This window comes from Schistocerca cancellata, chromosome 11, assembly GCF_023864275.1.
Source record: "Schistocerca cancellata isolate TAMUIC-IGC-003103 chromosome 11, iqSchCanc2.1, whole genome shotgun sequence".
NCBI lineage: Eukaryota > Metazoa > Arthropoda > Insecta > Orthoptera > Acrididae > Schistocerca > Schistocerca cancellata.
In genome coordinates this window covers 167,240,422-167,266,500 of record NC_064636.1, presented here as the reverse complement: position 1 = coordinate 167,266,500, position 26,079 = coordinate 167,240,422, and the positions used below count along the sequence as shown (strand labels likewise).

At 44.4% G+C, this 26,079-nt stretch overlaps 1 protein-coding gene across 1 annotated transcript in view; it reads left to right on the top strand.

The window, feature by feature from the left end:
- The window catches only part of LOC126108558 (large subunit GTPase 1 homolog), a 200,194-nt gene that overhangs the window by 169,142 nt on the left and 4,973 nt on the right, over positions 1 to 26,079 (top strand). The window contains exon 10 of the mRNA XM_049913845.1: positions 1,346 to 1,470. Coding sequence (XP_049769802.1) covers positions 1,346 to 1,470 — 125 coding nt within the window. The remainder of the gene's footprint in view (positions 1 to 1,345; positions 1,471 to 26,079) is intronic.

Below are 26,079 nucleotides of genomic sequence, written 5' to 3'. Positions count from 1 at the left end.
ACTAAGTAAAACATTTTATGTAGTACCAGCTGTACCTGGCCACACGTTGCTGTGATCGAGTCTGCTTGGATGGAAAAGTAGGATATACATCTAGATCTCCTTATATCCCTCGTCTCTTCCTATTTCCACTCATCCTTCCCGTGTCTCCACCTCCTTCCCCGCCTCTCTGTCAATCCCATCCTCCCTCTATCCATCACCTGTTTCCAATCTCTCTGTCCTCCCCCTCCCCCACACGCCCCCTCCCTTCTCTCTCTCTCTCTCTCTCTCTCTCTCTCTCTCTCTCTCTCTCTCTCTCTCTCCCTCTCTCTCTCTCTCTCTCTCTCTCTCTCTCTCTCTCCCCCCCCATTTCTCTCTCTCTCTCTCTCTCCCCCCCCCCATTTCTCTCTCTCTCTCCCCCCATATCTCTCTCTCTCTCTCTCTCTCTCTCTCTCTCTCTCTCTCTCTCTCTCTCTCTCTCCCTCCAAATCTCTCTCTCTCTCTCTCTCTCTCTCCCCCCATTTCTCTCTCTCCCCCCCTTGTCCCTCCCTCCCCCTCTCGCCCTCCCCCTCTCCCTCCCTTCCCCCTCTCTCCCTCCCATCCCCTCCCACCCCCTCTCTCCCCCTCCTCCCACTCTCCCCCTCCCCCTGTCTTTCCCCCTCCCCCTGTCTTTCCCCCTCCCACTACCCCTGTTTTCCCCCTCCCCCTGTCTTTCCCCCTCCCACTACCCCTGTTTTCCCCCTCCCCCTGTCTTTCCCCCTGCCCCTCTCTCCCCCTGCCCCTCTCTTTGCCCCTGCCCCTCTCTTTGCCCCTCCCCCTCTCTTTGCCCCTCCCCCTCTCCCCCCTTCCCCTTCTCTCCCCTTCCCCCTCTCCCCCACTCCCCCTCTCTCGCACCTTCCCCCTCCCCCTCTACCCCTCTCCCGTCCCCCCTCCCCCTCTCTCTTCACCTCCCCTCTATCCCCCTCTCTCTCCCACCTCTCTCCCCCCTGGTGGGTAACCAGGCCTCAACCTCCGCTAATTTCAAGTTGCTGCCCCTGTTACCTCACCTGTCATATGACAGCCTCTTTGCCTCTGAACTTCCATCCAACCTCTTTGCATTTACGCATGTCTGCCTGTGTCTGTGTATGGGTGGATGGATATGTGTGTGTGTGCGCGCGAGTGTATACCTTCCCTTTTTCAAACCTAAGGTAAGTCTTTCCGCTCCTGGGATTGGAATGACTCCTTATCCTCTTCCTTAAATCCCACATCCTTTTGACTTTCCCTCTCGTTCCCTCTTTCCAGATGAAGCAACCTTAGGTTGCAAAACCTTGAAATTTGTGTGTGTTTGTGTTTTTTATTGTGTCTATCCACATGTTTCCAATGTTTGCAGCCAAACCGGGTGACAGCAGAGGATCTGGACAGGCAGTTCTTCCGGCAGGTGTCTGTAGGCGTCCACAGCCGCGGCCCTGCCAAGCTGGGGGCTCAGCCAGCAGGGGGCGGGGCCGGAGGTTCGGGGTAAGTGGTGTGTGTGTGTGTGTGTGTGTGTGTGTGTGTGTGTGTGTGTGTGTGTGTGTGTGTGTGTGTGTGTGACATTTGTACAGTCATTTGCACACAGTTTCTTGAATCAGTGTAAAATGGTGTGTGAAACTTAAGGATGGAAGTAACTGCCACAGAGCAATGTTATTTGGCAGCAACACAACATGTGAAACTTGGACCATACATAGAAAGACTGCTACAGTATAGTACAAAAAGCAACAGAGAAACAGACAATGTGGCAAACAGAAATGATGCTTTATTTAGAGACAATAATTACACTGAAGTCATCACGATATATGCTTGTTGCTTGGACGTTACCAAAGGTATTATACATTTCTTAATTGCATGTGTGATCACAACAGATGGGAAAGCTTGCTGTGCAACATACTCCTCCCTTCCCACTGTATAAATAAGTGACACATTTTCTCCTTCGTCGACTGCTGTAGTATATCGAGAAGTTGTAACAATGGGAAATTGTACTGAAATGCAGGAGGATCTGCAGGGAATGGCAATTGAATCTCAATGTAGACAAGTGTAATGTGCTGCGAATACATAGAAAGATAGATCCCTTATCATTTAGCTACAAAATAGCAGGTCAGCAACTGGAAGCAGTTAATTCCATAAATTATCTGGGAGCACGCATTAGGAGTGATTTAAAATGGAATGATCATATAAAGTTGATCGTCGGTAAAGCAGATGCCAGACTGAGATTCATTGGAGGAATCCTAAGGAAATGAATCCAAAAACAAAGGAAGTAGGTTACAGTACGCTTGTTCGCCCACTGCTCGAATACTGCTCAGCAGTGTGGGATCCGTACCAGATAGGGTTGATAGAAGATATAGAGAAGATCCAACGGAGAGCAGCGCGCTTCATTACAGGATCATTTAGTTATCGCGAAAGCGTTACGGAGATGATACATAAACTCCAGTGGAAGACTCTGCAGGATAGACGCTCAGTAGCTCGGAACGGGCTTTTGTCGAAGTTTCGATAACATACTTGCACCGAGGAGTCGAGCAGTATATTGCTCCCTCCTATGTATATCTTGCGAAGAGACTGTGAGGATAAAATCAGAGAGATTAGAGCCCACACAGAGGCATACCGACAATCCTTCTTTCCACGAACAATACGAGACTGGAATAGAAGGGAGAACCGATAGAGGTACTCGAGGTACCCTCCGCCACACACCGTCAGGTGGCTTGCGGAGTATGGATGTAGATGTAGATGCTCTATAAATGGGCCTTGGCCTTGGCCCGAGTGCAGGAGTTTTTGCTTATGGCAGCCTTTCCTCCTATTCCTTGCGATGTCTTGATGTGGCTTGCCTTTTTGATGTGTCTTTGCATGGTCCAGTTGTTAGTCACGGCTGCTAAAATGCAGGCATGCTAGTGGTGGACTTTGTGGTTTTGCTCCCACGCGAGACGTTGTGCAGTCCTGTCTCTAACTCTGCCCACAGCTTCCTCTTGCTGTCGCAAACCTCCTTCCTCGGCCGCACGACTGCGTCTTCCGGGACGTAAACCCAGTCGCACGGCGTGAAGAAGGGGTTCGCGTCAATGGTGTGCAGGTCCTTCTCTGTAGTTAACTAGAGTGTGATCGCCCGATGTCCGCCACATAGCTCGTACGGCCCGTGCGGGAGCGACGGCTTCCGTTCCCCTTCGACCTGTGCGAAGAGATACTGGTTCTTGCAGGTGTCATAGAGCCCGTACTGCAGCGTGGTGGCTATCTTCTTTAGCACCTTCGGCATGTCGGTGCTGTCCGGGAATGGGATTACGTCAGTACAGAGTTTCCCAGCCTCTTCTTGTTCCCCTGCCGTTTTCCCTCCCTGTCAGGAGTTGGGGAAGGGGAGGACGGTGCCACGTCTGTGGGCGTATCCCCCGTTTCCTGTATTGCTACAGGTTCCAGGGCGACGTCCGTTTGAGTACCCGTGTCCTTTTGCGGCAGAAAGTCCGTCTGCGTGGCGATGTCCGCCCCCCACTGCGGGTGCGGGAGCGGGCACCTTCTTCTCTTAGCCAGGTTTAAGTAGTTCTAACTTCTAGGGGACTGATGACCTCCGATGTTAAGTCCTATAGTGCTCAGAGCCATTTGAACCATTTGAGGTTCGTTGGCAGAACCTGCTGCATGCTCATTTCCCCATGTATCAGTACTCATCTTTGAATGATTTTTTTTTCTTTTTAAAAGTCTGCTGGTACGTTCCTCTTGTGGGAATTCGGCCACTTGTTTTGTGGCAACAATCCTGTTCGTGTCCAATGGAGTGGCATTTCTTACAGAAGGAAGCCCAGCAGTTCTTAGCTGTATGGTTGGCCTTCCCCCCTCTTTGGCAGTTTGTGTAATTAATGGACACATGCTGCACTTTGCTGGTGCGTGTGGGGGTGGATACAGTTCTTCCAGCTCCCTCATGCGGTAGAACAAATCTGAAACTTCCTGGCAGAACAAATCTGACTGGTTCATGCAAGGAGGTGGGGGAGGCTACCTTTATCTCACTCCATATACGTAGATTGATTCCACATGTGAATACGTCGATTGGTCTCGATTCAGCTTCGTCATTGAACACTTAATTGTGTGTATTGTCTCTCCCTAGGGTGTACGTGCGACAAGATATTGCCATAATTCAGTCTGCAAATGCTTCAAAGTCTTCTGCACTTCTCTGTCTAAGGGTAGACAACTGATTATAACAGCTAACCCCGTGCTTGTCAGAGCAGCACTCTGTTAACCCCTTTGTCAAGAACTCAAAAGTAGGTGTTTCCCACAATCCGTCTACTGGCTCAAAATAAGTTTACGCATTGCCCAAAGATTCAGCTCAGTGACATTTAACAAAAAATGGTCGGCCGTGTGCATGCACGTCCCACTTCCCTGACGATTTGCAAAAATGTTGTTAAATTTTCACCTGACTTTGCAGCAAACGAAGGTATAAAAGTTACCGCTGGAAGCATACTGGCTATACCTGGTACTAGTTTTCCACATTCAACCTGAAAGGGCGTGGAGTTGCAGCATTTTTCGTAGTTCTGGCTTCACGTTTACAAGTTAAGCCGCTCCTGTAGCTCTATTTTTTCAAGTGTCAGGGTGCTTATCTGCTGTTGCAGTGAAGTAACATGATCAGGCTCGTCTGTGGCCACAATTGCAGCATTGGAAGCCAACTTTATCGTCTTTGCCGGTCGGTGAGGGTGTGAATCGGGCACAGTTACTAAACTGGGACTGAGACTGAACAGTTGTACACAAAAGGGGTCTCACTTTATTGTGTTGTTGTTGTGGTCTTCAGTCCTGAGACTGGTTTGATACAGCTCTCCATACTACTCTATCCTGTGCAAGCTTCTTCATCTCCCAGAACCTACTGCAACCTACATCCTTCTGAATCTGCTTAGTGTATTCGTCTCTTGGTCTCCCCGTACGATTTTTACCCTCCATGCTACCCTCCAATACTAAATTGGCGATCCCTTGATGCCTCAGAACATGTCCTACCAACCGATCCCTTCTTCTAGTCAAGTTGTGCCACAAACTCCTCTGCTCCCCAATTCTATTCAATACCTCCTCATTAGTGATGTATCTACCCATCTAATCTTCAGCATTCTTCCATAGCACCACATTTCAAAAGCTTCTATTCTCTTCTTGTCCAAACTATTTATTGTCCACGTTTCACTTTCGTACGTGTCTACACTCCATACAAATACTTTCAGAAATGACTTCCTGACACTTAAATCTATAGTAGATGTTAACAAATTTCTCTTCTTCAGAAACGCTTTCCTTTGCCATTGCCAGTCTACATCTTCTCTACTTCGACCATCGTCAGTTATCTGCTTGTTTCAGGCGCTTTATTGTAGGCCAGGGGTCTCCAAACTTTTTAGTCCGTGGGCCACATTGACTGTTCCACAAAGTCATAAGGGCCGAGATCTACCTAGTGGTATTAAAGCACCCTAGCAGTCCATGGTCACCATAATGTAAGGAAAGATGAAATTGCAAAAATCTACGGTTGTGGGAATAGCAGACACTGAAACAAACTACGATATTTATTTAATTACATAATTTTGACTGGTGGACATACCTGGCGAATTCTGGCGAATTTCACCAACAAAAAGGTATGTCACTCCACATTCTTCAGGAAGCGTCCTGCAAAGTTAACGAAATCTCAAAATCATTGTTAGAAACACTATTACTGCAAGATGTAGAGGTAGAGTACGTCAACACATTGTTATTTCAAGCGGTACAACAATAAGTTTAGTTATGTAGTCTTGTAGCGAGTAGCAGAGCCAGAGCATATATTTGATAGTTCTGTCGCGTGACTGTGTCCGACAATGTCGCAGTGTATCGCTTGCGATAGCCCTCGAAACTCAATTGTCGGCAATATAGGTACCACTTCAAATATCTGGCGGGCCGGATACCGGGGATGTCCGGACAGATAACGCGGGCCGGTTTGCCGGCCTCCTCGGGGAGCGGTTTTGGCCTGCGGGCTGTAGTTTGGAGACCCCTGTTCTAGGTGACGAAAAGATCCCTCGGTGTAAGTTCACCGGAGTTGTTAACTAGCATATGACATTGAGCAACACTCAACATCACACGGAGGTGGTGGAGGTAGAGGCGGCGGCGGCGGCGGCGGTGGCAGTCACAGTCGCAAAGGCGGCAGCAGTCTCGGGAGCGATGCACTGGCGGCAGCAGCGTAGGCAGTGACGGCGTCCGGCGTGGCCCGTGGTGGCTCACTGCGCCTCTGCTCGTTTCGGGCACCGAAGGCATCTGTCCGATAGCACTCTCGGCGGCACTACTTAACCGTCTCGACTGATTGCTGCGGCAGGTCCACTCGGCACACAAATTAGTGCGCGAAAGCACCGGGTCCGCTTCTGGCACGGGCAGACAGGTAACCCACGGATATGCACTGCCGGGCACGTACGCGTCTACCGGCTCGTGTTAGTAGACGAGAAAAGGTTGGGTGGACTTAACAGTGGTGATCCCACTTCAGGGCGCCACCTGTACCTGTCGAGATGGGTTAAGGAGTGTAAGTGGGCATCCAGGACTGATCCTGTTCACTCTAGAATGTGTAATGAAAAACAGAATTGCCTAAAAATGGAGATTTATTCTCCTTCACCTATTCTACGGGATACGTTCGGTCTGTCGTCTGCTCGGCACGCTGAGGGAACCGCACGTAGTGGAGGGGAGCGTTTCGACCTCGACGGGAGGACCGGGTAGACACGTTTGTAGGGTAGGATGCCGGTAGACGAGAGAGCAGTTCGCTGCTGCGGGCACTGTCTCGCCGGCCGACCCGCACGCCCCACGTGACCGATCTGTGCTCTTCCGCCGGTTGGCTTCGAACCTTCTGAAAGCGTTACTTGCTCGGCAGGCCCGTGGATAACGTCCCTAGCTCGGCAGAACTCGGTGTGGAATCCGTCCCCGGTGCTGCGGAGCTGCTTCTGTAACGTAATTCACACCGTTGAGGCACAGTGGTAGTTGTAAGAAAAATATTGCAAAATTTGGAAAATAAAATAATGCTCTCTTTACCTGTAACACCACTTTGGGTGATACACAGTGTTCGTATGCTCTGGAATCTTTCTTGTCCATTTACAGACTGCCTGTTCTTAGCACCAACCTAATCCAATCTCGGTTTTTGGATGGGAGTAAAACTTTCCCTTTTGTCGGTTTTTATTTTGATAGAATCTCGATATATGAGGGCTATTCGGAAAATAAGTTCCGACCGCACGCAAAGTGGAAACCGTTATGAAAATTCGATGCAGCTTTGCACAGATCTGTCGGGCAGTGTGTCTAGTACGCCCGCAGATCGTGACACGTCACTCTTTTCAGTTCCGAGCGCACAGTGAGCGTGTAAAGGCGCCAAGAAAACAGTCTCTCTCACCAAGTATAAAGGCCTGATGAGAAATTTTTCCTGAAGCTATTCAGTCCACATAATGTAACTGTTATGCATTTCCCTCTTCGAGACATTTCTCGGCCGCATTCTGCGAGGGTGCTGGAGATGCTCTTGCAGCATTTTCGATGGGAAGTGTACGATCACACACAGTACGGCCTGTAATAGGCTCCTTCTGAGTTTCGTCTCTGCTCACGTGAACCACTAGCTACGAAGACAACATTTTGGCATAGACGACAAGCTGTAGACAAACGAAGAGAATTGGTGGAAAGAAATAAGAGGTATTGGAAAGTAGCTATGATGCTACAATGGATGTCTAAATTGGAGAGCCGACTATGTAGGTAACTAGCTGGAAGCTGTAGCTAATTGTTGCAAAGAAAACATTTTTTATTTTCACAGTATTTTCCATTTCGCGGCTGATCAGAACTTACTTTCGGAATATCCCTCGTATTTCAGGATGCAGTTTAAATGTCTCAGTGAAACAATTTCTTACAAAAGTAATTATTAAACGCTCGAGTTCTTCTTCGTAGTACTTTGGCTCACAGATTGTTGTAACCTGCTCCGCGAATGATTTAATCTCTTTTTTTCTGTAGGGATATGAGTAAACAGTGTGGCCTGCTTAGCTTATTTTAATTTTAAAGTAGTATCAGAGTCTTTACAGCTTCTGATTTATGTTCCCAGCATTAGAAGAGACAACATTAAACAGAAAAATGTGTCTTAGACCATGGCTCTAGTCCATAAAACAAAAAACGGTGGAGGTCTTCTGCTGCCTGTCACATAATTTATTTTGATGATTCGATTGTCATACAGTTTTATGACTCGATATTTCATCCCTTTCTATCCAAAACCAAGATTCATTAAAGGGTAATCCATATCATTTTTCCTTCTAGTGATGTACTTGTAAATATCTCTGTTACTCTCAAACACATATCATTGACAACACATTTCATTTGTGATTAAATCAGGTTACGGTTAGTATTCCCAGCTGCTTAAAGAGATATCTGCGAGTTATATGTACGTGAATGCCACACATTATTCTGACTAGTTTCTTGTGTGCAATGAATATTTTTTGCCTAAGTGAGGAAGTTACTTGAGAATATTATCCCACAACACTTCAGTGAATGAAAATATGCAAAATATGCTACCTTACAGACTGACAGTATTATGGAAAGTTGAGTTGCAGACAGGAACAACAAAAAGGCTGTCAAACAAGTAAGCTTTAAGCCAAAGAGGCCATCATTGGAACTAGACAACGTACACACACACAGATTCACATACACTCACACAAACGCAACTGACACACACGCACGACCAGTCTCTGGTTGCTGAGGTGGCCTAGGCAGCCAGAGACTGTGGTACTGTACGCACTGTATGTACGAGTACTGTGTGTGTGTTTTTTGATCTTGAGATGAAAATAGCCAAACCTAAAAGTTTTAGCAGGTTAACTACACAACTCTGTTAAACTTGAGGACAAGATGGATAAAGTAACACAGTGCAATAACAACTTAGTGGAAACGAACAGAAGTGTGGGATCATTTTTCCAGAAGTCTCGCAGTTGTGCATCCGAGCTAAATGTCACATCGCGTGAAGTCACCGTGACCGTAGCGCCAAATGGGGCCAGCTTCGCAACACGAAGCAGTCGGAGGAATGGGAAAAGACAGTGTGTGAGCAGTTACGGTGCAATGTGGCAGTGTTCTTCGAAACACTGTAGCCGGGAGACGACAGTCGGACGACTTCGCACGGGGAAGAATTGTCACGAAACTGGAAGGAGGACAGTGTTGCCCAGGAAGCACAACAGCCGTTTTTCCCGTCCACGGAGGAGCTTTCCGAACCGCGGAACCGCAGGCACTACTGCACGAAGGAGAGGAAACGGTCGACCACAATCGACTACGGCAGCAGACAGCCACTACATTGCGCAGTAGGCGAGAAGTGGCCTTTGTCAGACAGGAGGCACAGTTGCAACTACACTTAACAGTGCTGCAGGGCACCCAGTCTCTCACTCCACTGTGGCACGGCTACTTTGTGGGAGCGGTATCTTTGGCCGACGACTGGCATATCGTGTTCCACTGACACCGGTGACTGCACAGTTTGCGATAGTTCCTTCGGCGTAGGGATCGTACAGGTGAGAGTGGGGTCATGTGCTCTTCTCGGATGACACCAGATTCCATCTGAGTACACATTCTGGATGCACCCTCTTATGGAAAGAAGTGGGAGCATAGAGTGCATCCGAGAATACTGACGAGCACAATCGTTTTGACAGTCCAGTTTCTACCGTGTCGTGAGGTGCGGTGTTGTGAGTGTATACTGACCTCTGGATCTTTGAAAGCAGTAAATTCACCGTTCGGCAGTATTGCGTCACTGTTCCCCTTCCCCGTGTTAGTCTTTTCAGAGGTGCAATCGGCTCCATCTTCATTTTTTTACCAGTAAAAATCGTCGACCCCATAGAATGGCACATGTGGAGGAGCTGTCTAAATGAGAGAATGTGTCGGTGTGTTGCATTTGTGAGAGTGTATGTGAATCTGTGTGTGTGTGTGTGTGTGTGTGTGTGTGTGTGTGTGTACGTTTGATTCCAATTAAGGCCTCTTTGGCTTAAAGCTTACTTGTTTGACAGCATTTTTGTTGTGACGGTGTCGCCATGGGTAGCCCCCTGTCTGCTTTGGTAGCCAACCTTCTTATGGAGGATTGTGAAGAGAGAGCGCTTGAATCAGCTGCCCTAAAACCGACAGTTTTTTGGAGGTATGTGGATGACACTTTCATAGTGTGGCCTCATGAAGATAAATTAATGGAGTTTCTTCATCACCTTAACTCCATTCATAGCAACATCCGGTTCACCATGGAAATAGAGAAAGATGGTTGTTTGCCTTTCTCGGATGACCTGGTTCAAAGGAAGAGTGATGGTTCTCTAGGGCATTCAGTTTACCAGAAACCCAGTCATACTGATTTGTACCTGCAAGCATCGAGTTGCCATCACCCGTCGCTAACCGTGAGTTTGCTTAAAACACTTGTTCGTAGAGCTCATACTGTCTTCGCTCTAGATAGCTTACCTCAAGAACTCGTCCATCTAAAGACAGTGTTCAGCGAAAATGGGTATTCCATCCAGCAGATTAACAGGGCACTAACAGTTAAAACCAAGAAGCAGGAAGTGAATAAAGAGGAGAACATACTGGAACAATCTTTAGCTTTTCTTCCGTTTGTTGGCAGCACGTCATTTAAAATAGCAAGAATCGTCGGAAAATTTCAGGTAAAAGTGGTTTTCTGCCCACCATCGAAGATTGTGGACCTTGTCGGATCAGTTAAGGAGACTCTGTTACTACGAAAGGCCGGAATTTACAAGATACCGTGCCAATGTGGTATGGCTTACACAGGTCAAACCACACGCACCGTGAAAGAACACTGTACTGAGCATCGACGTTACGCCCGCCTTTTGCAGCCGAGCAAGTCCGCTATTGCTGAACATTGTATTTCTACTGGACATTCAATGGAGTATGAGAAAACAATGATTTTGTCCACAGCAACGTCCTTCTGGCACTCCATCATTAAAGAATCCGGAGAAAAAATAACACTGGCAGAAAATCTGTTAAACCGTGACAGTGTCTACCAGCTGGACAGTGCATGGAATCCCATCATCTCCACGATTTGCTCTAATCGAAGACGACAGAGTGCGCCGACGGCCGTGGCAAACAGTAACGCAGAGGGCGACTGAGTTCCGCTATTCCACCAGCGAGGGCGCTGCCGGCGGGCAGTGTGGTTCATCTGTCAAGTTTTGGACGCATCCGCAGAATAGTTACAGTGCACTATATATTGCATAACGGAGGACGTTTTCGCCAGTCTGCGACAGCTCACCTGAAGATGACTGGCAGGTGCCCAGTTGAAATTTTGTGCAAGGTATTGAACGACGACCAGCTGCAAGCCCGAAATTTGTTTGAACAGCCTTTTTGTTGTTCGTGCCTGCAACTCAACTTTCCATAATACTGTCAGTCTGTAAGGTAACACATTTTGCATATTTTCATTCACGGAAGTGTTATGGGATAATATTCTGAGGTAACTTCCTCACTTAGGCAAAAAATAATCATTGCACGCAAGAAAATAGTCAGAATTAAGTGTGACATTCACGTACATATAACTCGCAGATATCTCTTTAAGCAGCTGGGAATACTAACCGTAACCTAATTTAATCACAAACGAAATGTGTTGTCAATGATATGTGTTTGAGAGTAACAGAGATATTTACAAGTACATCACTAGAAGGAAAAATGATATGGATTATGCTTTAATGAATCTCAGTTTTGCATAGAAAGGGATGAAATATGCAGTCATAAAACTCTATGACAATCTAGTCATCAAAATAAAACCTGTGACAGGCAGCAGAAGACCTCCACGGTTTTTTGTTTTATGGACTATGAGCCACGGTCTGAGACATATTTTTCTGTTTAATGTTGTGTCTTCTAATGCTGGGAACATAAATCAGAAGCTGTAAAGACTCTGATACTAGTTTAAAATTAAAATAAGCTAAGCAGGCCAAATTTCTTACTCATGTTGTTTGTTGTTGTGGTCTTCAGTCCTGAGACCGGTTTGATGCAGCTCTCCATGCTGCTCTATCCTGTGCAAGTTTCTTCATCTCCCAGTACCTACTGCAGCCTACATCCTTCTGAATCTGATTAGTGTATTCATCTCTTGGTCTCCCTCTACGATTTTTACCCTCCACACTGCCCTCCAATACTAAATTTGTGATCCCTCAATGCCTCAGAATATGCCCCACCAACCAATCCCTTCTCCTAGGTAAGTTGCGCCACAAATTTCCCTTCTCTCCAATTCTATTCAATACCTCATCATTAGTGATGTGATCTACCCATCTAATCTTGAGCATTCTTCTGTAGCACCACATTTCGAAAGCTTCTATTCTCTTCTTGTCTAAACTATTTGCTGTCCACTTTTCACTTCCATGCAAATACTTTTAGAAACGACATCCTGACACTTTAATCTATACTTGATGTTAACAAATTTGTCTTCTTCAGAAACGCTTTGCTTGCCATTGCCAGTCTACATTTTATATCCTCTCTACTTCGACCATCATCAGTTATTTTGCTCCCCAAATAGCAAAACTCCTTTACTACTTTAAGTTTCTCATTTCCTAACCTAATTCCCTCATCATCACCCGACTTAATTCGACTACATTCCATTATCCGCCTTTTGCTTTTGTTGATGATCATCTTATACCCTCCTTTCAAGACACTGTCGATTCCGTTGAACTGCTCTTCCAAGTCCTTTGCTGTCTCTGACAGAATTTCAGTGTCATCGGCAAACCTCAAATTTTTTATTTCTTCTCCACGGATTTTAATACCTACTCCGAATTTTTCTTTTGTTTCCTTTACTACTTGCTCAATATACAGATTGAATAACATCGGGGAGAGGCTACAACCCTGTCTCACTCCCTTCCCGACCACTGCTTCCCTATCATGCCCCTCGACTCTTATAACTGCCATCCGGTTTCTGTACAAATTGTAAATAGCCTTTCGCTCCCTGTAATTTACCCCTGCCACCTTCAGAATTTGAAAGAGAGTATTCCAATCAACATTGTCAAAAGCTTTCTCTAAGTCTACAAATGCTACACTCCTGGAAATTGAAATAAGAACACCGTGAATTCATTGTCCCAGGAAGGGGAAACTTTATTGACACATTCCTGGGGTCAGATACATCACATGATCACACTGACAGAACCACAGGGACATAGACACAGGCAACAGAGCATGCACAATGTCGGCACTAGTACAGTGTATATCCACCTTTCGCAGCAATGCAGGCTGCTATTCTCCCATGGAGACGATCGTAGAGATGCTGGATGTAGTCCTGTGGAACGGCTTGCCATGCCAATTCCACCTGGCGCCTCAGTTGGACCAGCGTTCGTGCTGGACGTGCAGACCGCGTGAGACGACGCTTCATCCAGTCCCAAACATGCTCAATGGGGGACAGATCCGGAGATCTTGCTGGCCAGGGTAGTTGACTTACACCTTCTAGAGCACGTTGGGTGGCACGGGATACATGCGGACGTGCATTATCCTGTTGGAACAGCAAGTTCCCTTGCCGGTCTATGAATGGTAGAACGATGGGTTCGATGACGGTTTGGATGTACCGTGCACTATTCAGTGTCCCCTCGACGATCACCAGTGGTGTACGGCCAGTGTAGGAGATCGCTCCCCACACCATGATGCCGGGTGTTGGCCCTGTGTGCCTCGGTCGTATGCAGTCCTGATTGTGGCGCTCACCTGCACGGCGCCAAACACGCATACGACCATCATTGGCACCAAGGCAGAAGCGACTCTCATCGCTGAAGACGATACGTCTCCATTCGTCCCTCCATTCACGCCTGTTGCGACACCACTGGAGGCGGGCTGCACGATGTTGGGGCGTGAGCGGAAGACGGCCTAACGGTGTGCGGGACCGTAGCCCAGCTTCATGGAGACGGTTGCGAATGGTCCTCGCCGATACCCCAGGAGCAACAGTGTCCCTAATTTGCTGGGAAGTGGCGGTGCGGTCCCCTACGGCACTGCGTAGGATCCTACGGTCTTGGCGTGCATCCGTGCGTCGCTGCGGTCCGGTCCCAGGTCGACGGGCACGTGCACCTTCCGCTGACCACTGGCGACAACATCGATGTACTGTGGAGACCTCACGCCCCACGTGTTGAGCAATTCGGCGGTACGTCCACCCGGCCTCCCACATGCCCACTATACGCCCTCGCTCAAAGTCCGTCAACTGCACATATGGTTCACGTCCACGCTGTCGTGGCATGCTACCAGTGTTAAAGACTGCGATGGAGCTCCGTATGCCACGGCAAACTGGCTGACACTGACGGCGGCGGTGCACAAATGCTGCGCAGCTAGCGCCATTCGACGGCCAACACCGCGGTTCCTGGTGTGTCCGCTGTGCCGTGCGTGTGATCATTGCTTGTACAGCCCTCTCGCAGTGTCCGGAGCAAGTATGGTGGGTCTGACACACCGGTGTCAATGTGTTCTTTTTTCCATTTCCAGGAGTGTAGAAACATAGGTTTGCCTTTCCTTAATCTCTCTTCTAAGATAAGTCGTAGGGTCAGTATTGCCTCACGTGTTCCAACATTTCTACGGAATTCAAACTGATCTTCCCCGACTTCGGCTTCTACCAGTTTTTCCATTCGTCTGTAAAGAATTTGTGTTAGTAATTTGCAGCCGTGGCTTATTAAACTGACAGTTCGGTAATTTTCACATCTGTCAACACCTGCTTTCTTCCTATGCATGGTCTACATTTCATTCAGCAGTGTTACTTAGTGGTGGCACACAACGTTAAAGTTGATTTTGACCTTAAGTATTGCACACCAGTGTATATGGTTTTTCTGGTTCTTGTTTTTATCAACATGCACTTCTAAGAACTTAGGATTTTCTGCCCTGTGTATTTATTTATTTATTTATTTTTTTTTTTTTAATTTTTTCCATGTACTAGGTTAATAGGAAGTGGGATATTTTTGACAGTTCAAAACATGATGATTTGTTTTTTCAAAGTTTAAGGCTAGCACCTTTTTATGAAAACAACATTTATTATTTATTTCTGTTGCTGCTCCTTTGCTCGACTCAACGACAATGTATCTTTTGCAAGCAGGACGAATTGTCCTGTCCGATTCAAGTAAAATATGAGAAGGAAGCAGTGGAACCCTGTGGTACACCTCTTTATATTACTCACATAGCCTAGGGTAACTTTCTGTATTCTGTTTTATATATATATAATAAAGGGAAACATTCCACGTGGGAAAAATATATCTGCCAGCTTCACACGTCCGTCCACATCAAACCCACCAACAAGCAACAGTACCTCCATTATGACAGCTGCCACCCATTCCACATCAAATGGTCCCTTCCCTACAGCCTAGGTCTTCGTGGCAAACGAATCTGCTCCAGTCCGGAATCCCTGAACCATTACACCGACAACCTGAAAACAGTTTTCGCATCCTGCAGCTACCCTCTCGACCTGGTACAAAAGCAAATAACCAGAGCCACTTCCTCATCCCCTCAAACCCAGAACCTCCCACAGAAGAACCCCAAAAGTGCCCCACTTGTGACAGGATACTTTCCGGGACTGGATCAGACTTTGAATGTGGCTCTCCAGCAGGGATACGACTTCCTCAAATCCTGTCCTGAAATGAGATCCATCCTTCACGAAATCCTCCCCACTCCACCAAGAGTGTCTTTCCGCCGTCAACCTAACCTTCGTAACCTCTTAGTTCGTCCCTATGAAATCCCCAAACCACCTTCCCTACCCTCTGGCTCCTACCCTTATAAGCGCCCCCGGTGTAAAACCTGTCCCGTGCACCCTCCCACCACCACCTACTCCAGTCCTGTAACGCGGAACGTGTACACGATCAAAAGCAGAGCCACGTGTGAAAGCACCCACGTGATTTACCAAGTGACCTGCCTACACTGTGAAGCCTTCTATGTGGGAATGACCAGCAACAAACTGTCCATTCATGGGCAGACAGTGTTTGTTGGTAATGAGGATCACCCTGTGGCTAAACATGCCTCGGTGCACGGCCAGCACATCTTGGCACAGTGTTACACCGTCCGGGTTATCTGGATACTTCCCACTAACACCAACCTGTCAGAACTCCGGAGATGGGAACTTGCCCTTCAGCATATCCTCTCTTCTCGCTATCCGCCAGGCCTCAATCTCCGCTAATTTCTAATTTCAATCTGCCGCCGCTCATACCTCACCTGTCTTTCAACATCATCTTTGCCTCTGTACTTCCGTCCCGACTGACATCTCTGCCCAAACTCTTTGCCTTTACAAATGTCTGCTTGTGTCTGTGTATGTGTGGATGGATATGTGTGTGTGTGTGTGCAAGTGTATACCTGTCCTTTTTTCCCCCTAAGGTAAGTCTTTCCGCTCCCGGAATTGGAATGACTCCTTACCCTCTCCCTTAAAACCCATATCCTTTTGTCTTTCCTTCTCCTTCCCTCTTTCCTGACGAGGCAACCGTTGGTTGCGAAAGCTAGAATTTTGTGTGTATGTTTGTGTTTGTTTGTGTGTCTATCGACCTGCCAGCGCTTTTGTTTGGTAAGTCTCATCATCTTTCTTTCTAAATATATTTTTCCCACGTGGAATGTTTCCCTCTATTATATTCATATCATATATATATATATATATATATATATATATATATATATATATATAAAACAAGAAAGATGATGAGACTTACCAAACAAAAGTGCTGGCAGGTCGATAGACACACAAACATACACACAAAATTCTAGCTTTCGCAACCAACGGTTGCCTCGTCAGGAAAGAGGGAAGGAGAAGGAAAGACAAAAGGATATGGGTTTTAAGGGAGAGGGTAAGGAGTCATCCCAATCCCGGGAGCGGAAAGACTTACCTAAGGGGGAAAAAAGGACAGGTATACACTTGCGCGCGCGCGCACACACACACACACACACACATCCATCCACACATGCACAGACACAAGCAGACATTTGACATTATATATATATATAATAGAAGGAAAAATATACCTAAAAACAAAGATGTGTGACTTACCAAATGAAAGTGCTGGCAGGTCGACAGACACACAAACGAACACAAACATACACACAAAATTCCTTCCCTCTTTCCTGATGAGGCAACAGTTTGTTGCGAAAGCTTGAATTTTGTGTGTTCGTTTGTGTGTCTGTCGACCTGCCATCTTTGTTTTTAGGTGTGTATATATATATATATATATATACATATATATACCTAAAAACAAAGACGATGTGACCCACCAAACGAAAGCGCCGGCAGGCCGACAGACACACAAACGAACACAAACACACACACAAAATTCAAGCCCTCGCAACAAACTGCCGCCCCACCAGGAAAGAGGGAAGGAGAGGGAAAGACGAAAGGACGTGGGCCTCAAGGGAGAGGGCAAGGAGCCACCCCAGTCCCGGGAGCGGAAAGACCCACCTCAAGGGGAAAAGGACGGGATGGATGTGTGTGTGTGTGCGAGTGTGTGCCCGTCCTTTTCCCCTTGAGGTGGGTCTTTCCGCTCCCGGGACTGGGGTGGCTCCTTGCCCTCTCCCTTGAGGCCCACGTCCTTTCGTCTTTCCCTCTCCTTCCCTCTTTCCTGGTGGGGCGGCAGTTTGTTGCGAGGGCTTGAATTTTGTGTGTGTGTGTTTGTGTTCGTTTGTGTGTCTGTCGGCCTGCCGGCGCTTTCGTTTGGTGGGTCACATCGTCTTTGTTTTTAGGTATATTTTTCCTTCGTGGAATGTTTCCTTCTATTTTTTATATATATATATAATGAGAGCTGAACCATGTGTCCGCTATAAAAACTTCTCGTATATGCCTTTGGTAAGTCGCAGAACATTCCAACGAGTGACTTTTAATCACTTAAAGATTTAATTATGTGCTCAGTGAATGTATAAATAACTGACTCTGTAGCCTAGCTGTTTTGAAATCCAGTCTAAGTATCCCATTATACTCAGGTGGGTGACAACCCTGGAGTAATTAACATTTCAAAAAAATTTGAAAATGATGTAAGGATGACTGCAGGTTGTTGTTATTGATATCTGTGGAGTCGCCTTGCTTGTAGGGAGGCCTACCAGTGGCATATTTCAGCATGCTCGAGTTTGATACCTTACAAAAGTGACCAAGACCATTACATATTGTGGGACCACATATTTTTAGTGACTCACTGGAGACATTATCCATATTATGTGAAATTATATTTTTTAAAGGCATGATGATCCTCCTTATTGCAGAAGGGGATGTGGAGCAAATTTTTATTTCACTGAATGTCCTGTGTACTAATGCTTTGATGTACTGCTTTGCTTGATCTTCTGAGGTACTTGCACCAATTTTCTTCATAATGCTCATATTCTCTTTAAGAGAAATTATGTCATCTTCCGTGGTTTCTCTCTGTGTCCCCCCCCCCCCCCCCTTTTTTTTTTGTTCCATAGTGATTTTATTTTATTGTCTGCTCTGTCAATTTCAGCCAAGATGAGCATACTACTGGATCTTTTTTACAACATTCCTTAATATGTTACAGTCCTGTTTATAATATGCAAGTATTTCTGGATCATTATAAGGCATGGCTATTTTTTTTACATTTCCCTGTTCTTTTTGAAGATCCTTTGACAACTATAGGGATGAAAGGTTTCCTCAATGACTTCCCAGTATTACACTGAACTAGCTTTCCTTGAAAACCGCATTAAAAATGGTTACAGACTCACAAAGATGTGATGAACTTTGGAGCTAGCATTTGGCTCATTGTAAACTTCACTCCAGTCAAGGTTTATTTAATTCTTTAGCTGTTGTGTTGCTAATCAGCCTCATTCTTTTCTTTGAATGTTTCTGAACTGTACATAGAGCTACGTTATGTAATGTCAGCAACAGTGTATAGAGATCTGAAAATATGTTTACCATAGGGTAGGGATGCATCAGTTTAACTTGCTGTCGACTGTGTGTTGCTTTTTATCATTTGTAGCAGTATGGTGAAGGACATTTAATCTTTAGTTCCAGACCTCGGTGTCTGTACAGCGTATTTTCTGGACCATTCTCTAAGAGGAAGTCCTTGTATTTAGCTGTCTTCCTTTCTGCCTGTTGTGCTGAATGTTTAGTCACTTTTAACATCTTTCTTGTATTAGTATTCTGACATTCTGAAATGGCCACATATGACCTTAGTTGTTTTTGTGCTCTTAAGCAAAACAAAAGAAAAGAAAACAAAACAAAAAAATCACTTTAACTTCCACTTGTCGTGTGAATCTATATGAATACATTACCTCTCATCATCATCATCTCTAGATCACTTTTCCTGTTAGACGCATTCCAGAAATTTACATTAAAATCATCACTGATTAATAATTTCTTCTTTCTGTTTGACATACAGCACAATAATCCATCAAAATTTTTAATGAAAATTTCCCAATTAATCAGTGGAGATACTCTAATGATCACAACTATTACGTCACCCAGTATTAACTCGTAAGCTCATCCTTGTGTATGCTGATATATACAGAACTGACTTACTTTCACATTCTTTTTTACTGTAACAGTGCCTGATTTATTCATATTTGATCTACATGAACATTCAGCTTATTTTATAACCACTTATATTAACCCATTTCTGCCCAATTTATTTGTTGTTAATGTATTTTCTGTATTTTTGGAAAAAAAAATGTGTCCTGGCAACCCAATGTAGGGAAATGTGAAGAAATTTTGTTCACTTGTTGCCTAAATGTGAAATTTTTGGCCATCCTCATTTGAGGACGCTGTGCACTTTGCAGTTGTTTTGTCAGTACACTGCTTGGTAGGAAAAAGACAAGGAATAAAGAAATTGGCAATAATAAGCTCAAAATAACATTTCTGCACAATAAGTAGCATTTACAAAAGTTTTAACTTAGAAATTGTTCAAAACTGAAATTTTGTTAAGACCTGATATATTTGGGAAACCATTCCATTCTGAGTGTAACATTACATTTCCCACAATATGTTCTCGGCTTTGCTTTTCAGTTATCATATTGCCATTGTCTTTGCTTTTCATGCTTCTGGATAATATGCAGCTTTGGTAATACCATATATCTTGTACATTACTCCTAGAAGGTGAGATGAGTTTTGTTAAGTCTTCCCTTAGCTGACCTCATTTCAAAACCTTTCTTCAGGTTTGTTTTTTCAGTCTGTCTTCTGAATTCTTTCACTGAAAGAGTATTTCCTTCATTGCATCTCTTGAAAGGCAAGTATGTATTCACAACAGTCACATTTACCATCCTCATAAAAAGGCACCAGTACCACTTTTTACAATGCACTGCAGTGGTGTGTTTCTTTATTAGCCAACCTTGAAGACTGATGCTTCCTATGAAATTTTTGTATATATTCAATGCACATTATTGTGGGACACTGACCCTTTCTTTTTTGGGATGAATTCCGACGTTGGACTTTGACGGTAGAAAACACAGTGTTGAAATTAGTTGCTAGTGTAACACACTTGTTTTCATAATTCCTTCTCTCTGTTAAATCTGAACTCAAAATATCCCCTTTCTTTCTTCCCCCCCTGCCTCCTCAATAACATTTTCGGATGACAAGGGGCACTTCCTTGTTCTGCTTTCTATTATAGTTCCACTTGCACGGAATCCCAGTTCCTTCTTTGGATGGGCAGGTCATGAATAGTAAAGTAATTGTCAAAAAATACTTTGTAACTGTTCAGCTCATCAGTAATGGACATTTTCAAAACTACAAGGTGCACAACTTTGCTTCCACTGTTTGCCGATAGGTGGCGACAACAGTAAGTAGCGGTCGAAAGAAACAGATCGCAGATGTCACGCAGTTAGCTTGGACCTCGGTCAACCTAACCTCATTCGAACATTAATCAATTTGTGTCTGCATCATAAAGTTGTTTTTGGTTGAAAATGTCAGTTTATGTGCCTAATTCTCGTCATTTGGAGGAGGTGTTACTGTTTTGTTTCAATGTGAATAAAACAGTGGCTGAGTCTCATCGAATGCTCTCAAGTACATATGGTAAGAACTCTGTTAGTCAAAGAACGTATCGTGAGTGGTTTCAGTGCTTTAAGAACGGTGGTCTTAACATCGTAGATCGGCATAGTGGTGGAAGAGAGAATGTTTTAGAAGATGCAGAATTGGAGACATTGCCGAGTGAAGACTTACGTCAAACTCGAGAAGAATTGGCACGATTAGTGGGAGTGACACAGTAAGCCATTTCAAAACATGTCAAGGCTATGGGCATGATTCAGAAAGAAGGAATTTGCGTCCTGTGTGAACTGAAAGCAAGAGATGTTGAATGGTGTTCGTATGTTTGTGAACAATTGTTTCAGAGGCAAAAACGAAAGGTATTTCTGCATCGCATTGTGACTGGAGACAAAAAATGGGCTTATTACGATAACCTGAAACACAAAAAATCATGGGGAAATCCCGGCCGTGCTTCCACGTTGATAGCCAAACTGAATATTGGTGACTCCAAGATCGTGCTCTGCATTTGGTGGGACCAGCTCAGCATCGTGTACTATGAGGTGTTAAGACAAAGTGAAACAATCGCAGGTGCTGGTTATCGGACCCAGTTAATGTTTAAGCAGAGCATTAAAAGATAAACGGCCGCAATACAGCGAGAGGTAAGATAAAGTGATTTTGCAGCTTGACAAAGCTCGACCCCACTTTACAAAAGAGGTCAAAACGTACTTGGAAATATTAAAATGGGAAGTCCTGCCCCACCCGTCGTATTCTCCAGACACTGCTCCCTCTGACTAACACCTGTTCAGATCAGTGGCGCGCATGGCCTGGCTGACCGACACTTCCGATCTCGTGAAGAAGTCACAAATTGGATCGATTCGTGAATCTCTTCAAAAGATGAGCAATTTTTTTGACAGTGGGTTTGTACACTGCCCGAAAAATGGGCAGTGGAAAATACTTTGACTGATACATGTGTACCAATTTGTTTCATTAAAGCCTCAAATGTTAGGGGAAAAATGGTGGAAGCAAAGTTGTACACTTTGTGCTTTGGAGCCCTGTTGTAGATTTGCATTGTCATAACTCTTGTCCTTCCTGGAATACAGTGAGCAATTGTAAGCGTAGTCGTCAGCACCAAATAAGGTCCAAAGTTTATATCCGAAGTGTATCGGCTTCGATCTGATAAACTGCTTTACAGAATGATGCACGTAGTATCTCACAATCATTTCATCAACTGCCAGGTTTTCCTGAAAGACTCCCCAATTTTGATAATTTTTTACCAGAGCCTCTGCTAATGGCGTAATATTGAATTTAATACTTTTGAAAGATTTGTCACTCTTGTTTTCATTGGCCTTTCTTTATCATTGAAATTTATTATAGATTCCAGCTCAAGACACCTGTTACAGCTCATCACATCTTTCACTGTTGAAACACTGAGAACACCATCCTCAGACCAATAATATCTTTCACTGGACAACTTACAATAGACAGTAAAGATCAATTTCATCAGGTGAAACTGAAAAATGTATTTTATTTTTAAACTCCTTGCTGTATTTTTCAGTTTCCTCGACATTCTGCCAAAAGGAATTCTTCACAAACCTGCACAGGAGTGAGACTGTACAGCTTTTCTTTCAGTTCATTTGACAGACAAGAAGCTTCCTTCCCTAAGTTAGGAAATGAATATTTTGGAACCTGATCACACCGTTTAATTTCCTCTCCACGGGCTCTGTTAGAAGAAACACGATGAATGTCTTGTCGTCTCTCTCGTGTAAAATTTCAGTAGTACTCGCAATATTGGCTCACATATGTATTTCCTAACAAGTCATCTTCAGTATTTTCCTCATTGGTCTGCTCATGTACATCTGGAGGTAGAGCTACTATGTCTGCTTCGATTTCTTCATAAGTATTCTGTTGTCTCTTCAACAGTTTTAAAAACATGCTGAGCCATGGCAAAGAAATCTGGAAAGACTGAAAAATGTAACATACACCACGAAAACACCTGGTGTCCTCAGATGAGGACAGCAAGTTTTCATGTACTGAGACACAAAATGTAATGAACTACTTTTGCACTGATAAGTACCAAACATTATCACAACAACAGCCAGAAAATGAGGGTGATTCATACCTTAGATGCAGCCACAAAAATAAAAATACAAATAATCTGCAGGCTCTCAAAAAACATTCCACTTATGTTAACAATCTTCAACTGAATAACTGCAGCAGAGAGATAACAATTGTACCTATTGTTGACTCAAAGCTTATTTTACATCAACAAAAGCCCAATGTTGTTTTGGAGTAGCATACATTGTAATAATGACAGAAAAGTGGACTGTTCTCAGTCGAGGGCAATGGGCGATAATGGGTAAAGGTTTTCTGTTGCTGTGGTTATATGGTTTTCAGACAGATAAATGACATCAGTCTCTTTCCTATTACTGAGATCTTCCAAACAAATTAACCCTCGAGTGGGCGCACCTATGTATGAAGTGCACCGACAACAAATAACATTTTCTTGTTGTGTTCCATTGTTTTACAATTTCGAACCTATACCTAACCCGCCATTAATTGGTTCAGCCACTGCAGTGATAAGTTATGTTGTCATATGCAATGATAAGTTGTGTTGTGATATGTCCAAGTGAGTAGTAGTAATATAAAATAAACAGCGAGTTAGGTGAGAAAAAATTTGGCAGCACAGTGAGGTAGCTGTCTATGAGACAATTAGAAATTAAATAGGTATTTGGCTGAATCTGGTGGAATTTGGCTGTGTGGGTCATTGCTATGGGTTAACACTTGTACATTGTGACAGTGAGATCCTATGGTAGTTTATGGTAGAATTGTTTAAACAAACAGCAGTTTAGTTGGTATGAGTTTTATTTTTTGTTGTTTATTTAAACTGTAATTTTGCTTGGTAACATAAAGATAGCTATTCTTTACATGTGTACAAAGTATATCTACATCTACAGCTACATACATAATCTCCAAGGCACCATATGATGTGTGGCAGAGGGGAACTTGTCCCACTACTAGTCATTTCCCTTCATGTTCCACTTGTAAAGGAGGGAAGGAGAAACGACCATCTATATGCCTCCACACGAGCCCTAATTTCCCATATCTTTGTGGTCCTTACGCAAAAAATATGTTGATGACAGAAGGATTGTGCTGCAGTCATCTTCCACTGCCAGTTCTCAAAATTTTGTCAATAGTTTTCTTCAAAAAGAATGTCATCTTCCCTTCAGGAATTCCCATTTGAGTCCCCAAAGCATCTCTCGGATTGCTTCGATGTCTTTCTTTAATCTGACCTGGTGCAGATCCCAAACGCTCGAGCAGTATTCGAGAATAGGTTGCACTAGTGTCCTTACGGGGTCTCCTTTACGGATGTCCACAGCTCGTGGGCTTGTGGCTAGCGTTGCTGCCTGTGGATCACAGTCACAGGTTCGATTCCTGGCTGGGCCGGGGATTTTCTTTGCTCAGGGACTGGGTGTTTGTGTTGCCCACAGCATTTCATCATCGTTCGTGAAAGTGGTGAGTCTGGACTGTATAAAGGCTGGGGATTTGTAAGGGCACTGATAATCGGGCAGATGAGCACCTCACACACCAGATGTCATCGTCGTCATCATCATCCTTTACAGATGAACCACACATTCCTAAAATTCCTCCAATAAAACTAAGTTAGCCAATCGCCTTCCCTACAACAATCCTCATATGCTGGTTCCGTTTCGTATCGCTTTGTGGCGTTACACAGAGATATTTAAACGATGTGACTGTATTGAGCAGAACACTACTAATGCTGTATCTGAACATTACAGTTTTGTTTTTCCTACTCATCTGCATAACTTACATTTTTCTACATTTAGTGCTAAGCTCAGTCATCACATCAACTGGAAATTTTGTCTAAGTCATCTCGTATCTCCCTACAGTCACTCAACTTTGACACCATATTGTACACTGTGGCATCATCAGCAAACAACTGCAGATTGTTGCCCACCCTGTCTGCCACAACAGCGGTCCTGTCGCACTTCCCTGGGGTACACCTGACGATAATCTTATCTCTGACGAACACTTACTTTCGAGGACATCTTACTAGGTTCTATTACTTAAGAAGTATTTGAGCCACTCGTGTACCTGAAACCTATTCCTTATCCTCGTACCTGCATTACTGGTATATAGTGAGGCACTGTGATAAGTGCTTTTTGGAAATCTAGAAACATGGAATCTGTCTGTTGCCCTTCATCCATAGTTCACAGTATATCGTGCAGGAAAAGGGTAAGCCGAGTTTCGTGTGAACAATACTTTCTAACACTGTGCTGATTTGTGGACATAAGCTTTTCAGTCTTTAGGATATATATTATATTCAAACTCAGAATGTGTTCAAGAATTCTGCAGCAAATCCACATTAAAAATGTTGGTCTGTAACTTTGCAGGTCTGTTCTCTTACACTTCTTATTTATAGGAGTCACCTGCAGTTTTTTCCATTTGCTTGGGCGTTGCACTGGATGAGAGATTGGCAATAAGTAAAAGCGAGTAAGGGGCAATGCTGCCGAGTATTCTTTGTAAAACTGAATTAGGGTTCCATCCAGATCTGGTGACATATTTACTTTCAAATCTTTCAGTTGTTTCTCTGCATCAAGGATGTTTATTATTATGTCACCCATACAGGAGTCTGTCTGATGGTGAAATGACGGTACGTTTGTACGGTTCTCCACGTGAACGATTTCTTACACACAGAATTTAAGACTTGGGCTTTTGTTTTGCTATCTTCAACCATCACACCAGACTGTTCAAAGAGTGACTGGACGGAAGCCTTAGACTCGCTTACTGATTTTAAAGACAAGAATTTTCATGGGTTCTTGTATGCTTGGTGCATAGATCTTTTCACAGACCCAAAAATCTCTACCAATCTTTGCCCATCGTCATTTGCGCATCCTCTTCTTTTCAGCCAAGAGTGCAACAGGCTTTGCTTCCTCAGCATTTTCTGAATTTCATTGTTAAACCACACTTTTCTTTCCTTAATCTGCTTACTAAGCAGATACCTCTCCAGATCATGATACACAATCTGCGTAAACTTTGCACTTAATTCCATCCTACTTTAACTATATTATTGAAATCGTACACCACGCTCCAGCTCTTGTTTTGAAAATTGGCGTGCCTACTTGAGGGTTAACAACTCATTTAGTTTATTTTCTATTGCAACTAATATTCTGGTCGAGAAAGTTGATCTTATCTTTCCCTCAATTTTTGTGACATTGAACTGGGAATATCTTGTCAATTTAATACCATGTAATTCTATCTGCCGGATTCTGTTAAAAATCCAA